Source organism: Oryzias latipes, chromosome 12, assembly GCF_002234675.1.
Source record: "Oryzias latipes chromosome 12, ASM223467v1".
Lineage (NCBI taxonomy): Eukaryota > Metazoa > Chordata > Actinopteri > Beloniformes > Adrianichthyidae > Oryzias > Oryzias latipes.
In genome coordinates, this window is record NC_019870.2 from 26,907,403 (window position 1) to 26,926,727 (window position 19,325).

Genomic DNA, 19,325 nt, shown 5'->3' on the forward strand with positions numbered 1-19,325 from the left:
CAGCAACACAAACATGAAATCTGCACATGACAAAATTATGCTTAGACGGACATAGGACAACAGTGAGTCTGCTTGAAGAGGGGTAGGTTGTGCCAAACAACTTTGCTCTTCAGAGACAAAAGAGTTTGGGCATGACTTCAGAAAGAAGAAAGAGATGAAAGAGATGACAGCATTTTCTATTTCAGGGTGCGCTTACATCTCCCAGGAACTGTTAACATTAGCTATGCTTTAACCTGAGCTAATATTTGAGCTAACCGTCTACACATACAATCACAGGGCTCCAGTAAAGCAGCGTTAACGACTGTTGTAATATAACCCAAAATGGATTTAAGATGATAAAGGACCTAAGGACCATGCAAAATCAGCTTTTTGAGCTTTTAAGCATATTATGATGCTTAGTCCTCACAAAAGACAATCCCAAGTCTGTACTTTGATCCGTTCAGGCATTTCTAAGTATTCCTCTAAAAACCTGCTCTCTGAGCACCAGCCCCTCCCAATCCATGAAAACAAGCAGGTTCTCACCTTGTGACATCAGTGAAGTTTTGGGTCAGGGCACGAAAGGAATGGGGGTCTTCAAGTTAGATCAACTCCCCAACAGACACCCACAGGATTAGAAACCTCCGTGGTAACCATCCTGTTACCGTCTAGTAGATGTAACAAATGTCTGCAACGCCAGAAGCTTTTTTCCCTTTGAAACAACATCCATGTTCCACTCACTGATCAGTGAATGGGGCGGCAGTGGCTCAGGTGGTTGAGCGGGTCGTCCAATGATCGAAGGGTTGGCGGTTCGATCCCCGCTCCCACCAGCCAAAATGTCGTTGTGTCCTTGGGTAAGACACTTCACCCTCCTTGCCTCCAGTGTGGCTCCACTGGTGTGTGAATGTGTATGAATGTCCCAGTGATGGTCAGAGGGGCCATAGGTGCGAAATGGCAGCCACGCCTCTGTCAGTCTGCCCCAGGGCAGCTGTGGCTACAACCGTAGCTTACCATCACCAAGTATGAATGAGGAGTGAATGAATAATGGACACAATGTAAGCGCTTTGGGTGTCTTGAAAAGCGCAGATAAATACTATCCATTATCATTATTAACATGGATCCAGCTCTCCTTTGCATCCTCCTCTTCTGCTCCCTTCACTGTTCCACCTGAGCTTTTATTTAAATACAGATGTCCTGTCTGCCTCTGTGCTTCTCTTTCTCTGCGTGAAACCAAACTAATGTTCACAAATGTTGACCTCTGACCTCAGTCTAGCTTCCACTGCTCTTTTCCATAACTTCATCGTGACTCATCAGTTTTATTCTTCTGTAGTTTCTCTGCACACCTCAACATTTCTCCTCCATTCCTCAGACAAGCCTCAAACAATCTGCATTTAAAAAGGCAAATAGAACATTTTAGGAGACCAGTGTGCTTTTAATTGCATTTTTAGGATGTTCCACGTTGATAAAGAAATTCAAATAAGTGCACACAGTAAGCAGGGCTTCATGCAAAATCCTGAAAGTCCTTTTTCATTCACAGTCATTATAAAGCCTGAAAATCTGTGTTTCACAGGAAACAATGTGTTATTCACGGGCTATTTGAAATAAATAAATTTTAAAAAGCTACTTTTTAGCCAATATGTTAGCAGCAGATCAGACATACTAGCAGAAATATAGAACATCATAAGTCTTATAATGAAAAAAAAACTGATACCAGTAAATAAATATAAGCTTTCCCCTAAATAAATAAATAGGAGATTTCAATCAAGAAGTGATCCCACCTGCTCTTACCTGAACCCCAGAGGTCAGACTGAAAGACAAAAACACCTCTGACCCTGAAGGCCTAGCTAAATGTCTTATCACTAAAAATAAAAAATAGTAAAGTGTGTTGGCCTGCAAGAAAAAAAAAGAAAAACTACAAGGCTCGTGTTCAAACATCTTTGGCTCAGATATGGTAAAAAAGTTTCCTGAAGTCGACCTGTTGGCACAGTTCAGAAAGATGTCGGCATTTCTTTATGGCAGGCAGCTTTTCCTGAAACAGTCCACGCCTTGATAGAAAGTGTGTCCTACACAAATGCACGTGTGAAGACTGCCAGCTGAAGAAGATCGTTGACGAGGCTATGGATCGAAATTTAGGAAACTAAAAATCTGAAAGAAACGTTTAGATTTTCTAGTTCAAGAACTCAGCGAAAGCAAGGAAAAATGATGATTTGATTTTAACTAAAGCTGCCAAGTTAAATGGGAGAAGCAAAGCATTTCAGGCACGATTCAAAATTCTTTGGAAAAAATACTCAATTACATAAGTGCAACAATAAATGCAAGATTAGATCAAAGTTTGTTGTTTTTTTTCAATTAAAGTATCACAAAAAAGTCAAAAACAAATAGGGAAATTTTGCAAAAAGGTTTCAAAGAAGTCAATTTCAGAGGGAATGATAAAACACTATGAAGGATGATGTTGCTAATGTGAATCATCAATTCTAAATCAATGGGTTAATGTGTAAATAAGCCACATAAAAGTTAAAATATTTTTTCAGTAAATGTTTTGTCAAAGTTGTTACGTTTTCTTAAAAAGAACCAACTTTTTGATGGGTTAAAAGCTTTTTCTACTCATTTGCAAGAGAGCATTAAACTGGTTCAAAACCATAAAAGTGAGAAAAAACAAACTACAGAAAAACCCGGGGATGATCTGAGACTGAAGGTCTGTCAAAGTTTTAAAATAAATTAGCATAAACAACAAATAGGTGTCCTCCAACCCTTCATGAGGAGGAGGAGATGTGTGCGATGGAGAAGCCAGCATCTTACCAGCTACACCTCCTGACAGCCTGAAAAGCAAAGATGAATTCTCGTGTGTCAACACTGTAAGGCACGGAGGTGGTAAGGTGGTGATGTGGGCTTGTTTTACAGCCACAGAATCTGAACGTGCTACACTTTTTAAGTGACTTTTGACATCTTAGCTCAAAGAAGTGCAGAAAATGTCAGGTTTCTGTCCAGGAAGCAGAACTTACTGCAGCGTTGTTGTTTTTTTGAATCAAAAATGTTTGTTTTTTTTCCAGAAAAAGTTCCAAAGTCTTTTTAAAAATTCTGCTAAACCTCTGGACATTGATCACTGGCTGCAATATGCTCTGTATCTGCGAGGTTTGTTGTCATCATTACTGCATTCAGTAATGCAGCTTTCAGGCAGTTTGACACCGTCGGTTTTCTGGGTTCCGCTGCGGCGCTCAAAAGAACGCAGAGCAGCGCGAGGTTCATGGCGTTCTCGATGTTTCATGAGGTTTGTGCTGAAGGGAACTCCTTCATCTGAGGAGACGGTCCATCCTGACCTGGGGGCGGTCTGGCCCGTCAGAAGTCCAGGGCGTCATTCTGGTACTGCAGCGTCGGGCTGTTCTCACTGTAGAACTGCTTGTACCAGAGCCTGTGCTTCCGGATGGTGGAGTCCTCTTTCACCAGGAGAGGGTTGGAGATGTACTTCTTATTGTTCCAGATCATCACGTCTCGCTCAAACTGCCCAGGGAGAGAAAAACACAGCAGTTCAGAATTAAAAAATGTGACTTAAACATTGGAGAAGAGGATCCTCTGTAGGAAAGCAGCCCTGACAGATACACGACAAGGAGCGTCCTACACCATGAAATATTCCTATTTTATCTGCAGGGAACCGCCATCTATTGCTGCTGATTAAATGTCACCAACCAGAAACTGCTGCTGACATCTGACATTTACATGTGTGTGGGGGGTGGGGGGTGTCAGGGGCTAATTTCAGAGTGCAGACAGCATCCTGAAGCTCTGTTTTTCAACCAGTGTGCCGCCAAAGATGGTCAGATGTGGCATGGAATATTATTCAATCACACATCATTAGTCTAAAAACCATTTACCTGTCACAGGAGCGGACAGACGGCTTTTCCGATTGCAGCAGGTTTTATTAGTTCAGCTAAAAGTCTACAAATTTAAATCAAAGTCAGGCAGGCAGGGGTCAATAACAAGCATGGGAGCATCAGTAAAGAAAAAAGAAGGTCTGGATAAAACACTTGGTAATGCAGGCAGAGTGGCACAAACAATACTTTACACTGAGTGAGCCTCAGTACAGTGCTCAAAGAACTATGAGTGATTTAATTCAATTCAGTTCAATTTTGTTTGTATAGCCCAAATTCACAACAACAGTCGTCTTGATGGGCTTCGTATCGTTAATATTGGAAATGAAAGTCAGGTGTGTGGTCTCCAGGAACTGTGCACTGGGGTTTCTGGGAGATGTAGTGTGTTTAGAACTTTTTCTCGCTGGTGACCAGAGGGGGAGGCAGCGCTCAGACTTCTGGCATAACCATTGCCTGGATATTATCTCTGCGTTTATCCAACAGAACCAGGTTTTACACTGAGCAGTTAGGAATATGAAAGATCAAAAAATATCTTTTTATTTGTGTTTATTGGATTTCTATTTAAAACACTTTGATTAAAAAAAGACAGTATTTTCTTAATACAGAAAACCCAGTTACCTCTTTTGTCAGTTGGTGGTGCGATTTTCATCAAGGATATAGTGGACAACAAATAAGGTCGTTTCTGTTTGATTAAAATTTTCAATCATTTCAAAATGAAATCGAATCATTCCTTTATTTAGTTTCTGTTTTTGAACAAGGGACTGTTTGCGTTTCTTCAACCTCATTATCAGCTTTTCGGAGAACTATTAGCACTTTCTGTGTGACAGCAGAGTCTCACTTCTGCTGAGGAGCAACAGCTTTGCAGAGCAGCAACACAGTGAGAGAGAAGGACGAGAAAGTTTAAATAAACTCAGTTACAACCACATCACAACAACATCTCTCATATATCTGGGTTCTGTAAATGTTTTTTTTACTTCATTTTTTTAATGGTTCAAATAGACCAGGGGTGGTCAATTATTTTGACTGGCGGGCCACATAGGGTTCTAAAATGGGATAGAAGTGCCGGACCAGGAGCAGATGCATGGAGTGAGAAAGAAAAACATTTAGACTGAAAATTATATTTTAAAACAGAATTTTTTTTTTAGGTTAAAACGTTTGTTCTAATTTTAGAGCCAATTGCACCAACGGCTTGATGTACCTCATGTAAAACTTAGAGAAATGCTGCATTCATGTGGTGGTGATGTACGGGTGATACTGTTGCACGGTGCCATACTGACTCTTTACTGACTGCGTGCACGCATGAGGTGTGGAGGTGATACATAAGTGACAGTAGGGTGACCACACAAACTACGCACTCATTGTCTAATTTCCTCATTTGTCAGTCAGGTTGTATGGAAGAGACGCACACTAAACACGTGAACAGCAATAACGAGCTCCTTGCAAAGTCTTCAGGGAGTTTAAAAAAGGGCCTGTGTCTCACCCTTTCTACAAGTTCACTACAGCCTCTGGGTATGACGGCCATAGGTCATGCCCACTGGAATACATTTAGTCTCTACAGGCTTACATAGCGGTCCACGACTTTTACCCGCAGACAGCCAGTATCCACCCACAGCAATTCTCACACGCTGCAGTGTTTGGTATATGACGAGCAGCGTGTTCTAAGTTCTGACAATCAGTGTGCCGTTTTCACCTCGCTGCCTGTGCCCACTTCCCCTCCCCTTTTCCTTCACACACGCTCCTTCCCAAAGATGGGGGCGCTCAGCTGCAGGGACGAGAATTCACAGCTTTCAGGCTGGTACAAACTCTGTGATATAACAGATAACAGGAAACTGATAGTGGCGCCGATTTTTTTTTCTCCAAGCAACGCTACTACTGACCCCCCCAGCATCGCATCGCGCCTGAGAAGGACCGGTCTAATGAAAACATTTTTCTTTATAATTAAAGATTTGTCTGCGAGACAGATGTGGTCATCAAAAGGGCCAGATTTGGCTCGCGAGCCATTGGTTCCTGACGCCTACTTTATCCATTCTGACAAAGGCAAGGGAACAAACCAGGATGAGATTATCCGACTATGTCAAATGTTTGACTTATCCTGGATATCCCAGTATTACTTTGATGAAAGCCTATGTGGATCCACCAGATCTAGCACCCTGTAGCCTCTGGACCAAGAGAAACCAGGTTCTGCTACAGTGAAAGCCACCTGTTTCAGCAGCAGGCAGAGCAGGAAAACACACAGAGGACGTTGGATCTGGAGCTCCAGGGTTGGGCAGCACTGTTTTCTGAGGATACAAGGAAAGAATATATACTACTGCACCTGCATGCACTCTCCCCTGAGGATGAATTTGGGCACCACAGCTGGGATGTTGGCCTGGTAGTAGAGGGTGTGAGTGATGCACTGCAGAAGCGGCTCCACGGGAGTCACAGACTGCAGCATCATCCCCCGGCCCAGGAACGGGTGTTTGAAATCCAGAAACACTAAACTTGGGCCCACCTGGAGGTGTGAAACCACAGGAGGTTCAGCCAGGTACTGCACATCACCAAACAAGTACCAAGTTAAGCAGCAGAGGACCGCATCCTTGATGTGTCATCATTATGAACTAAGTCAACTTTAGAGAGTTCTTCTTCTTCAGCAGTTTTGAAAAGAAACAGATTGAAGACTTTACAAAGCTGTGATGACCCTGACATGAATAGAACAGACTCTTCATCAATCCAAGTTTCATAGTTGGAGTGTTTGAGAGACAAAAGGCAGGTCAACACGTCACGCATGACGTCACCGACCACACTCCAGCGTCTCTGAACTGAAATTCAAAAGAATAAAATAATGATTATCCTACATTATATGTGATTCATCAACTTAGTTAAAGGACATTTTTTTCTTAAGGATTTTATTTCATTCTTCTCTGGAATGCCTTTACGTTCAGCAGAGGTATTTGAAAAAGAACAATTAAGAATTTATGTAAAATAATACCTGCAGTGCCAAATAGATGATAATGTGCCTATTGTACTCATTTGACATATTTAGGGGAAGAGTAAAGGTCTGGTAAATGTAGAATTAAAAAACTTTCAAAGGAAAAGTGCCTCGATTTTCATTTTTAGCCGCTGAAGGAGACTAGAAGAGATCGAAGATGTTTGTTTGGACAAACTGTCCAATAAGACGGAAAAAGTCTGGATTCTTTACATAGAGTTCAGATTAGCAAATGTCTTTAAGGATCATTAAATTTTAAAAGATTATTTTATTTTAAGGTTCAGAGTTGTTATAATGTAAATTAATCAAAGATGATTTGGTGAAACCACTTATCTATTCTAAAATGTTATAGATAATGTTTTTTTTATGTTTTCTATTTTTTAGCCAAAAACCAACAAAAAAATGGTCTAAAACGATATTTGTCATATTTTCATGTTTTTAATTAGTGGCTCCTGAACTCTCTTTATTTCTGGTAAAACAGGCTTCATGTGTCACTCTGCCCTTCAGTGGGGACATCGTTGGTTTCCATTAAAGCTTTTCAAGGACAAAATTTCAAACTCCAAAGTTACTTTAGATTTCATGACTGATTTTTTGCTGCATCATTTCTCCCTTTTAGAATCCTGAGGATGCTAGACTGTTCCAGTTTCCCTTGTGTGTTGACTTTTGGTCCCTTTAATTCCTAATCAACCACCAAACTGTCAGCGCCGCGCCGTTCTGTACCTGGCGAGCCAGCACATGCAGATCCAGCAGACAGAAGTGAGACCCGAACAGAGTCATGCTGTGCTTCAGGTTCATCTCTGAGCAGTGCTTCTCGGGTTTGTTTGCCTCCCACTCCACCTTCAGCAGACAGGGACACACTGAGGTTTACACACACATCAGGCTCAGAGATGACAAAATCACATTACTGATTATTATACACTTAAAAATCTGACAATTTGTCTTTATTCTTCACCAGCATTTTAGAAAAGAAGAAATTAGGTTTGAATCCTTCTTTGAAATCGATTTTTAGTTTGATTCAGGAAGAGAAGCTTCCACCTTACACCACCCAGAAAGTGGAGGAACAAAATGAGGACAGTGATTAGTGTTTTTTAACCAGAATGGAGTAAAAACAGAGTAATTTCAGAGGAAAAAAAGAAGAAAAACCTATAAAGAAAAATGAAGCAAAGCTAACTGCTGATGGCAGTTTTTTTTCCTGAAAGCTAATACAGAAAAGTCATGACTGAAGATGAAGAAATGATTCAACATGAAAAAAAGAAGAGTTGAATGCCAAAAAATGTACATTTTTAGCCACCTTGTTAAATTCTTACAGTTTAAAAGAGCTTCAATTGAAATACTTTTACGTCTCAGTTCATGTTCTGTTTTATGTCTTAGTTTGAATTTTAGTCTGAAAACTAAGACTTAAGGTAAGAAATAAACTAAGACAAACACTCAGATTTTCTTTGTGTTCATGTTTAATGCTTCAGTTTCTATCTTGGTTTAATTTATAACCACAAGGGGGCACAATCCAGAGCTTTTGGGTGACGATCCCAAGCAGAAGGAAAAGTCAGGAAAGGCCTCCAATGAAAAACCAAAGCCAAATGCAAATGATAAACAGAACTTTCAGACTACATCTGTCGGGTCAACAACCATCAGTGGTTCTGTTGACCTTCAGGGTTCTGGTAAAAACTGAACAGCTGTTGGTGGAAGAAGGACAGGAGGACGGAGTGTCTGTAGACAGAAGAGGAGCAACTTTGAATGTAGGAACTCTGACAGGAAAACTAGAGAGTTTATCTAGATGGATCTGGATCTCCTGTGAGTTGAAGAGACCAGATGGAAAGAGATCAAAGCTTCTGGATTTGATCAGGATGTGGATGGAAAGAGGAACGGAGGAGAGATCCTGAAGGAGTTTGATAAAAATGTTCTGGAGGTGAAGAGAGGGAGATGGGTCTGAAGCTGGAAGTTGAAGGTGAAATGTTGAATGTTGTCTGTTAGGATGTGAGCTGGAGGAGGAGGAGAAATGATCCAGGGTTCCTCTGAAGGGGACGGGGGGGGGGATTGAGCTGACATGTGGATGAAGGAAACAGATGTGATAAAATGATGGTTAACTTTGATGTTCAGGCCGGGAATGCAGGTGGATGTTGTATCTGAAAGAGATCAATAACAGAAAAATTGTGTCCAGGGAAAGTGGAGCCAGACAGCAGATGATGGTGGTGTAGGAGAACAAAGCCGATGAGTCATCAAGGAAGTTAGGAGAAAGAGTAGTGGAAGCTAAACTAAGGTCAGAGGTGAACATTTGAGAAAAACTACATGGTTTCAAGAAGAGAAAGAGAAGCACACATGAAACATTTGGCTTTGAGGATACTGTAGACATGAATGCTAGCTGGAAGACACAGTGAGATGTTCTGTAGGTGTGACAGAGGAGTTGAAGGTGGAGGTGGGACATCACCACCTCTTGTTTCCATGGTGACGGACAGACTGACAGATGAGGTAAGACGGGAATCACTACGGACCACAATGTTTGCAGATGACACTGTGATCTGTAGTGAAGGTCGGGGCAGGCAGAGGGACATCTAAATATTTGGAGGTTTGCTCTGGAAAGGACCAGAACGTAGATGAAAGAATCTCAAGACGAACAGTGAGGTCACATGGAGCAGAGGTGGAGAAGGTGGAAGACTTTAAGTTTTTAGGGCGAATAGTTCGGAACAACAGGGAGTTTGGGAAAAAGGTTAAGAAGCATGTGATAACCGGTTGGAACAGGTGGAGGAAGGTTTCAGGTGTGATGGGTGACTAAAGAGTGTCATCAAGACTGAAAGGAAAGATGTGGCAGACTGTGGTGAGAGCAGCCATGTTGTTGGTTCAGAGCCTCTGATGCAGAGACAGGAGGCAGAGCTGGAGACAGCAGAGGTGAAGATGCTGAGGTTGTCTTTGGGAACAGAATGGATCAGGAATGAATCCATCAGAGGAACAGATCATGGAAGATGTTCTGGAGATGAATGGAGGAGATGGAAATGTTCGGAGACGTTGAGAGGAGGAACAGGAATGCTGAGGTTGGAGCTACCAGATAAGAGGTCTAGAGGAAGACTTAAGAGGAGGTGGATGGTGTGAGAGAGGAAGATGCAGAGGAAGGGATTAGAAATAGGTGAATGATTTGCTGTCCCATCCCCTAAAACAGTAGAAATGCAAAGAAAACGATCCTCCTGAAACACCAACATGTTCGTTTTAGTTTTTGCAGATGAAAAGGAGTTTTACCTTCCAGTCATGTCGTACAAACTCCCACAGTTTGCTGTTGATGTAACGCAGATCCACGCCGCTGGTGATGCCCGGCCCGTGCAGGTGGAACAGGTGAGCCACATCTCCGGCGTTTTCAGCAACTTCCTGTGTGTACGAAAAACAACGAGGTTCATCATGAAGCTTATTTTGATTTGATTTTGGTTTATTTCAAGCAATCAAAGCAAGTTTAATGCACAAAACAATACAATCAGCAGTTATACATTCATACAAGGACGTATCAAACTTTGGATACTTGGACATTAAATCAAAGATTGCTTGAAAGGGAGTGGAAGGAAGCATACTTATATAATCCCACCCCTGTTCTACCGTAACCATTTTTATTACATGTTCTTATTATTATCCGGTTTATAACTTTTATCAGACAGAATTAAGAATCTTTAAGTATCACTAAATTACACGACAAAGAAGAATTACTTAATTGTGTAAAACTAGACATATCTATTTTAGAAATCAACACAAAACATGCAGATCAGTTATCTAAAATATATGCAGATCATATTCATTGGAAAAATCCTGAATATGTTTAACAATAACACTATATCAGAAAAAATAGACATAACACTATTTCAAAAATCTTCATAGCAAATGCAGATCAAGTATCAAAAGTTAAAAAATATGTGCAAATTAATGCTTCAGTTTCTATCTTGGTTTAATATGTAACCACAAGGGGGCACAATCCAGTGCTTTTGGGTGACGATCCCAAGCAAACAATCCCCCTCCCAGGCTGCTTGGGTCCCAATGCCGGGGGCGCTCCTGGCCTGTGGGTCTCTCCTACCCTCTCCTGGTCTGGCTGGTCGGGCTGAGGGGGATCTGGCTCCCCTTATGAACACACGGTTCACTTCGGCAGCATGCATGTATCTCCACCCCCACGTGCACGTGCACACTACCACACTGCTCCCTGTCTGCTTCATCCCTCCTCCTAACCCACAGTCATGGCCGGCCCTCCCTATACGCGAATTACGCAGCCGCGTAGGGCCCCCGTCACCAGCAGGGCCCCGAAGTGGCGACAAAAATTAAATTAAAAAAGACCCAAATCTGGCAACCCATTTCATAGAACTTCCTTACCAACGTGTGCTCTGAATGTTGTGCAAAAGAAAGTTGCCTGCACTTTAATGATCCCCCTTGTCAGCACACATGAACCAATCTGGCAACCCAAATAATGACGTTACACCATTTAGCAACGATTGGTCAATATAATTGCATCTGAGCCTGGCACGGTGTGCATTTACGAGCGCATTTTGTTTCAATAAAGTTGGGGAAAAGAAAAAATCAGCACATTTTGTCACGCTGATCAAAGCGACAACAAGAAAACGTCATGCCTCAGAGACTTTATCCACCACCAGGAGCTAAAAAAAGATAAAGAACTTCAACATCAATCACAAGGTAAGTTTGGAGGATGTTGGGGCTTTATTTTTACATTATCCAGCATTTCTGTGCAGCTGCGCAATTTACGTAAAATACGAAGCGATGTGTCTGAGCTGAAGTTTGCACATAAACGACCCCGTTTGTCGTAATTTCCAATGGAAAACTCGAAAATAATTTTGATACCCAAGTTTCCAAGATGTGGTCGGACATGTCCTTCTAAAACGGCGGAGAGTAAAGAAAAGTAAATAATGACAACTATATGGTGGCTGAAAAATGTTTTAACTCACGTTATCGTTTTGTTTCATTGTTTTGCTAACACATACTTAGTGCGTTCTGCATTTTCCGGTTTATTACAGCATAAAAACTGCTGTTTATCTGTTATAGACAGTCAGGTAGTCTGAGTTTTACAACAATGAGTGTGTCTTAAAATCTTGCATTGGCATGAAATATGGAGAATAAAAACTACCAAATACATAGGAAATAAATGTTCTCATCTATAAATGACAAACAAAATAAATGTACTAATTTTAAAATTATGAACATACAAAATAATACAAAAAGAAGTGTATAAAAGGCTTATATTTCCACTTATTCTCAAATTAGTGTTCACATTTTATTATTTATAAATAGGTACATTTATTTCTTATTTGTAGTTTGCACATGCATTATTTTACATAATGATGATGTTTTGCACAGTTGTGTCTCATCAGACAGTTTCTTCTGCTCTCAAAAAGTACTGGAGGTGGTGCAGCGTCCAAATCCCAAGATGTTCCTGACTTCACTGAAGATTTCATCTCAGGTAATTTTAAAAGCATGTAAAGTAATAGAAAAACAGTGTCTGCATAAACCCTTTTTTTCATAAACAGCAGCTGAAGAGTATGGAGCTCCAAACTGTTCATAATTAAATTAATGAAATATGACCTTATGCAAATATACAATCAAACAATAAATCTCTCATAAATATATAAAAAGATCATGACATTGTGAAAAACCTGCACACAGATTTTAAACGAGCTAATATATTATTAGTATTCTGCTATAGATATTTTATTAGCTTTATCATTGATTATTGTATAATAATAATTCTTGTTTTTTAGCTGCAGGAGAAACTCCTGTCACCACATCTTCTGTTGAAAGAGAAACATTTGACTGTTTGACTTTTCACTGTTTGCTTTTATTGAAGTTATGTATCTCATGTTCCAGAGGCTCCAAGAGAGGCGTGTATGAAAGAGGAGCCTACTGGATCCAAAATTCCACCTACCGGTACCTCAAACCCAGTTGGTCCAGCTGAACGGCCAACCACACTCTCTGATCCAGTAAGAATGGATTTGGTCCTTTTCAGACTGATGAAGACTCTGACTTTCCAAACTCCCCCTCATTGAGCTGTTGTGTTCTTTATGTTGGATTGTTTTATTGTCATTTGATTTGCAATTAAGTTGCTGTTTTTAATAAGTTGGAGTTTTGTGAATGTCATTTGTTGAGTGCCTAATGTTACATTAAAAAATATATATCTATATACATTTGTCATTCTTTTTTTTTTCTTTGCATTTAAAATTTGTTTAGCACCACTTAATGTGCATCCAACATGCAGGCAATATACTGTATTCAATTCTTTGGCAGCAACAATAATTCACAAATGTATTAATAGACAGATCTCATTTATATTACAACAACAGTTGCGTTTTTTTGGTGCTGCTGATCAGTTAGAGGGCCCACAAATTACATTTCGCTTAGGGCCCCCAGAAGACCAGGGCCGGCCCTGCCCACAGTGTATTGATGGACAGATATTTTACGCTCATCTTCGTGTCAGAATTTCGCCTTTGATGTAATATTTGTCTTTCCAGCAGATCTGGTGTAATTACTCTCTTTCACCCCCCCCCCCCCCCTCACATTCTTCCCCTCTCCCTCCCCACACACACTAAATGTAACAAATAAATAAAAAATACTACAACAAAAAGGGGTTTATACAAAGCTACACTCTGGTTTCTCGAAGTTCTATAACCTCTTGTTGTGATGGTAAAACCTGTCCAACACAAAAGGCCTTCAGCTCTAATCTGTTTGCTCAGTTGTTGGACAGAACAAGTAAAAAAAATAAAAAAAAGGTGCAAATTATGTCTCATTAGGAAAATTCATGAATCCATTTTTGGAGCAAGTGAAGTGATATAATTAAAGATCAATCATTTTAACCATCTCCAATAATTGATTAAGCAATTTTATTATTAAAAGGTAATGCTGTGAAATAAAAGGGTCCATATTCTGAGCATTGTCCAAGGTTATGGCGAGACATGAAACATCTTCTGACGGTCAAAATGACCCCACCCTTACATTGACGTGTTCCCCCCTACCATGACAAAGGTGGATAAAGGTGGAAAGATTTCATGTAATCCATGGACACCAGTGAAGATCACAAATCATTGAAGAAAAAAGGTTCAGAGCTCTGTCTAGTGGGTCTAGATGACCCAACTCCCAATGGTAAAGTGCCTAGGATAGAACAAGGGTTAAATGCCCAATCAGTACATCCATCTTTGCAAAAGTTCGGATGTTGTTTGTTTTCTTAGATGAAACGCAGACACGCTGCCGAGTCCGGCTCTAGGCTGAAGTCATGAAATGGGCGGCACCCACAAGGAGCAAAAAGGCGAAGCCTCAGAAATCGAGTCGTCTTACTTCTGGGTAGGAAAAGGAGCTGCAAAAACTCTCATTTTTCATTTAAAAAAATCATTCTATAGTGCGCCAAAGGTAATATATTATCATATATATGGATATAGTTTACTCTGAAAGGCTGAAGAAGAGCCTGATATTGGCCCTCTATTCATCAAAAACACAATTTTCATCAGAGTGGGTCTTTAAAGGCGGCATTAAGAGTTCCTGTCTGGGATCTTTTGGCTTCTTCAGGTTGTCTGATTGTCAGAAAAGTGATTTTTCAATGCATCAGATCTGACAGATTATGTGAGAAAAGTCAAAAATTAACCTCAGTTTTTAGAAAAACATGTTTAACTGATGATCTATTTTGGATTTATTGCAGGTTAGCTACCTTTTCCTGATCAGTGACTGAAGGTAAGGCAGGTTCTTTAGCATAAGAATAAAATATGAACTGAAGTTTTAAAGTTCTTGAATTTACTCAGATTATCTCTCTATAATGAGAACGTTTGTTGGGTTGATGTGAATCGTGTTAAGACAGAAATGCGTAAACCTTAAGGTGAGTCAAACAGAAGCAAATCTGGCTGACCTGGATGTGAGCGCTTAAGAAGTGTTCAGTTCTCCCGCGGTACACCCACGAGCCGTTGGAGATCTCTTCCTGCTCAGGAACACTCCACGTGGGTTCTTCCCCGTCACAGTGGAACCACACCAGGATCTGGTCGTTCAGCTCGCAGGAGATCCAGGAGCGCACTTTGGCAGACTCTGGGACTGAAGGACAGAAATCCAGGACTGAATATTCCAGGAACCAAAAGTCCAACTTCACAGTGAAAGCGCTAGAAAATGTTCTTTAAGCGGGTTGATGAAGCACAGGATGCAGTCGTCGTCATCATCATCATCATCATCTCTTCTCCTTACCTTTTTTTGAATAAGGAATCTTCACACACTTTCCATCGCCCCCATTAAACTGCCATCCATGGAACGGGCACTCTAAGCAGTTCCCTGACACCTGCCCCCCCACTGCCAGGTTGGCGCCCAGGTGGGGACAATAGGCGTCCAGCACATAGGCCTTCCCGTCCTCGCCACGAAACACGGCCAGCTGTTGACCTGCAGCACAATAACACAAGGAAAACAGCTGCAGATTGAGTCTTTTCTCATTTTTTAATACATTTTTAGTTTTTACCCTAAAACTGTCATCTTATTTCTAACCTGCATTTCTCAATAATTGACTGCAGTTTTAATGGACAATAACGTTTTTCTATCCTATTTTGGTCATTTTTATTTCAAAGAATCATTTGAGAAACCGAAAAATATGATTTCCTAACAGCAAATTTCATATATTTGAAAACTTTTTTCCGCGGTTTTATGTTTTTCATCAATTTAGTTATTTGGCTCTTTAGCAACCCACCAAAATAAAATCAACGAGAATATTTTTTAACGACTTATTGCCTTGAGTGATTAATAATCATCAATGATTTTAAAATGTGATCTGCCTGCTGATCAGGCAGTTGAAGGGTTAACACAGTTCCCACAAGCAAAACATTCAATATACTTTTGAACAATAGAGGGCAGCAATGTTCCAAAAAAATCGTAGTTCTCCTCACTTTAATTTATCATGACTCGTTTTTTTTATATTTTGCCATAAATAAAAGCAGGTTTTAATGACTGGAGGTGTAATCAAGCTCTTGTGTAACTGCAGGTCTTCCAGGCCGTACAGACATGCAAACTGGATTGAGAAACGACACCTGAACGTCTCCGCCCACTATTTGACTACAGCCAGGCAGCTCAGAGTCAGCACAACCTCAGCCCCTCCAAATGTATCAGAGCTGCCCTGCATTGTGACGGGGAAGAACGTGACCCGGCCCAACAACACAACACTGCTCTGGCACATCCAGCTGATTATAGATGCTGGAAACAAAGAAAATCGGTTCACAGTGTTGATCATAACACCAGCGAAGCATGAGGCAAGAGGGAAGAAAAAGCAGAAAGATGTCCTTCTTAAAGAGAACAGAACTGCTTTATCATGAAGGGCTGCTTAATCACAGAAAATATTAAAAACAAGAAATAATCTGTGACGATCATGTCAAAACAGCGAGCAGTTATCTCAGCTGAAAGACTTGAGGACAGGATGTTGAGGAATTCTCAGAGGAAATGCTGTCACTGATTTAGCTGAAGTCCCTAACAGACCACGATGCAGAAACATGAAAGTTAACAGCTTCTGAAATCAACTCTGAAGAGATAAAACAAATTAGTTAAACCCCAGCATGACATTTGGTCCGGGTCAGCAAACCTTTGTGTGAAACGCACAAAAATTACCCTTTTTTAACGGTTCACTGTTATCAGCTCAATGTAAAAAAAACTCCATGTAAAGACCAAGCCAATGAAAATGGTTTTTTTTAACATGTTCTTGCTGCATTTTGAAAGTGATGGAGGACATTTATTAAGAAAGTTAAGATTCACCCTTGTGCTATCTTGTAGGGTCAAAATGACCCCACCCTTACACTGACAGGTTCTCCCTACCATGACAAAGGTGGATAAAGGTGGAAAGATTTCATGTAATCCATGGACACCAGTGAAGATCACAAATCAATGAAGAAAAAAGGTTCAGAGCACTGTCTAGTGGGTCTAGATGACCCAACTCCCAATGTTAAAGTGCCTAGGATAGCACAAGGGTTAAAAATGCATTTCTTTATTTAAATCATTTTATCGCTATGGCCCCACAGCAAAAGGGCCCCTGGTTCTTTCTGTGTGGAAATGGGGGCGGGCTTACTTTGACCCAACAGTCCCACACACAAATCAGTGGTGAATTTTTGATCCTGCCGCTCTGCAGAAAAACTGTTGCTGTTACTTTCTAAGTCATCTATAAACACACTGAGTAACAACAGCATCTTTTGCAATTACGCTGTTTCCATTAAATCATAGTTATTCGAATAAACAGTAACACAGCTCACGCAGGGTGCTCATCACGCTTTGATTGACGGCAGATACATTCAAATTTCTGCCACTAGCGCTCATCATCGTCTATCAAAGGAGACGTCGGCGTCTTCTTCAGGCCGTGGAACGGCGAGCTCTTTACATGTGGGAGTGGCTATGGATGAAGCCATTTTGGAAAATGGTGGTTGATGAGCTGTGTGATGCTGTGGGACCTCTGGTGATGCCCGCTGCGCAGTGCCCAAGGCAGCCAGTTCCTACCAAAAAGCGCATTACTATTCCTATCTACAAACTGGCTACTGTGATCATGTGACTCATTCAATTAATTAATAAGTGTTTCCATAGCAGTTTTGGGAAATATGTCAACTTCCATATGCTTCAAGAACCACCTTTACCAAGCGTAAAAGCTTTTCAATACGAGTTTTTTTTTAAATTGTTCTGCTTCCATTTGGCTAATTAGTTATCGCAACTCCAATTTACTGAATTTCATAATCTGTGGAAACGCAGAGACCTGGAAGTCTGTGCAATCAGATCTCCTTCATGTATCTTGTTTGATAACTGGGAACATTTTGACTCCTGCAGATAATGCTGAGCATGTCTGTGATTTTCTTAACCACGCCTCTGCTTCAGATTGCGCGCCCCACGACCTGAATGACCCCAGAGAGCGCGAGCAGGTTCATCTGGTTCTGGATGCTGCAGGGCAAAGATTTGTTGCTGAGTCAGCGCCAATCTACAACTATTTTGAGCTCCAAAATTTTGTCAACAAGACTGTTGCAAGGCTGTTTTCTGCCTTGCAACAGTCTTCTGTCCCCCACTGATGTATTATTGGTGGGGGGATCCTTGCTCCTCCTCAGTGGTGACAGTTCCCTGTGAACGTTAAGGAGGCAGCTGACCTCAGCATAGTCAGTCAGAAAAGTCTTCTGTCGATCTGAGGTGACAAATGTGGAATTTCACAACAATAACAAGCTTCCAGAGCGCAGACGCAGCAGCCACTGAAAAGAGAGTATCCACTCAAATCTAATAGAAATCAGACCCTCAGAACTGGAGCCATCAGTCAGTTGCCACTCATTGTTTCCATGGTAACCGTGGATACAGCAGGACCTGTATATTTCTTTATTAAAAAGACTCAAAAGCTGGAAGTTTTTTTTTGTTTTTACTTTCATTAGCAACTCGCCAAACCTGGTCGCTGAGCGGACTGAGCACGCTCATCAGTCAGTAAAGAGCGAAAATGATGGACATTTAGTTTGTTTTTTCCAACTCCAATATTACAAAAGTTGTCAGATGTGAGATTGAACTGTGCGGTAAGAATGCAGGTAAGGAGCAAAGCCTTCTTCAGTGGGAAGTTCAGGTTGGCTGACCTGAAAAACCAGCTGAAGAGGTTTCAATGAAAACTCTCCATCACTGCAGCCTCACGATAATCAAATCCTCCTCCTACCAAGAATGGAGACACTTTTGACCTCGGCCTTCCGCAGCATGAAGGAGTCCAGCACTCGGTACCAGCCGTTGGGGTACACCGGGGGCAGCTGTCCGACCTTCCTCCTGCGGCGGGCCTCGTTGGCCGCCTGCGCCTTGGAGCGGCCCGTCGCGGGCAGGTATCCCACGTCATCGGACGTGCGGAGCAGCACCAGCGGGCAGAAGAGCAGCCGGTACAGCCAGTGCAGGGCGAGGAGGGAGAGTCCTCCGGTGATGCAGAGGAGAGCCCGGCTCGTGGCGCTCCGTGACAGGCGCAGGCGCAGTCCGCCGCCCGCGGGCTCCTGCGGCTCTGCGCCGTCTGGAGTGAGGAGCGCAGCCGCTGCCACCCCCAGAACCACTGCGGCCTTCGTCCAGGACATCATCATGCCCTCTGCGTTCGGTCCAAACTCTCTGTCTGCTTTGAACTCTGCTGCTCTCAGCATCTGACGCTTCTGCGCAGACTGACACATCTCTGCAAGTCTTCTTATTAACTAACCCACGGATGCCCCACCCAAAACATCAGAGGGTGGGGTGTTGTCCAGTCGCAACTTTGTTGGCTTCTTATCTTTTGAGATCATTCCTTTGATCATTTGACTGCGACTGTGCAACATGCTCTAAGCCAGTGTTTTTCAACCTTTTTTGAGCCACGGCACACTAGTGTGCCGCGGCACACTGGTTGAAAAACACTGCTCTAAGCATCACACTTGTTTATGTAAGAAGCATTCTTCACCTAAGAAAACCCTCCAGCTCCTGCTAACCGCTCCTGCAACACTTCTTCCTGAGGCAGAACCAGTCATGATGGATTCATGCCTGCAGCCACATTGCTCACAAACTCCCCCTCACTGGGTTTCAGCAGGTGCGGTTCCAGC

At 41.8% G+C, this 19,325-nt stretch overlaps 1 protein-coding gene across 2 annotated transcripts in view; it reads right to left on the bottom strand.

Annotated features, from left to right (window-relative positions):
- The window catches only part of LOC105358384 (cholesterol 7-desaturase), a 37,582-nt gene extending 18,610 nt beyond the window's left edge, over positions 1 to 18,972 (bottom strand). The window contains exons 1-7 of one of the 2 annotated variants that reach the window (XR_002874315.1): positions 18,440 to 18,972; positions 14,992 to 15,180; positions 14,666 to 14,844; positions 10,033 to 10,158; positions 7,525 to 7,641; positions 6,154 to 6,330; positions 3,064 to 3,474 (exon numbers count right to left, since the gene is read on the bottom strand). Coding sequence is in view for 1 of the 2 variants with exons in the window: in XM_023960959.1 (XP_023816727.1) it covers positions 3,313 to 3,474; positions 6,154 to 6,330; positions 7,525 to 7,641; positions 10,033 to 10,158; positions 14,666 to 14,844; positions 14,992 to 15,180; positions 18,440 to 18,926 (1,437 nt within the window). In the remaining variant the exon portion in view is untranslated. Of the gene's footprint in view, positions 1 to 1,093; positions 3,475 to 6,153; positions 6,331 to 7,524; positions 7,642 to 10,032; positions 10,159 to 14,665; positions 14,845 to 14,991; positions 15,181 to 18,439 lie in introns of those variants that run through there. The other variant, XM_023960959.1, reaches the window with a different exon arrangement.
- Between the last annotated feature and the right edge of the window lie 353 nt (positions 18,973 to 19,325).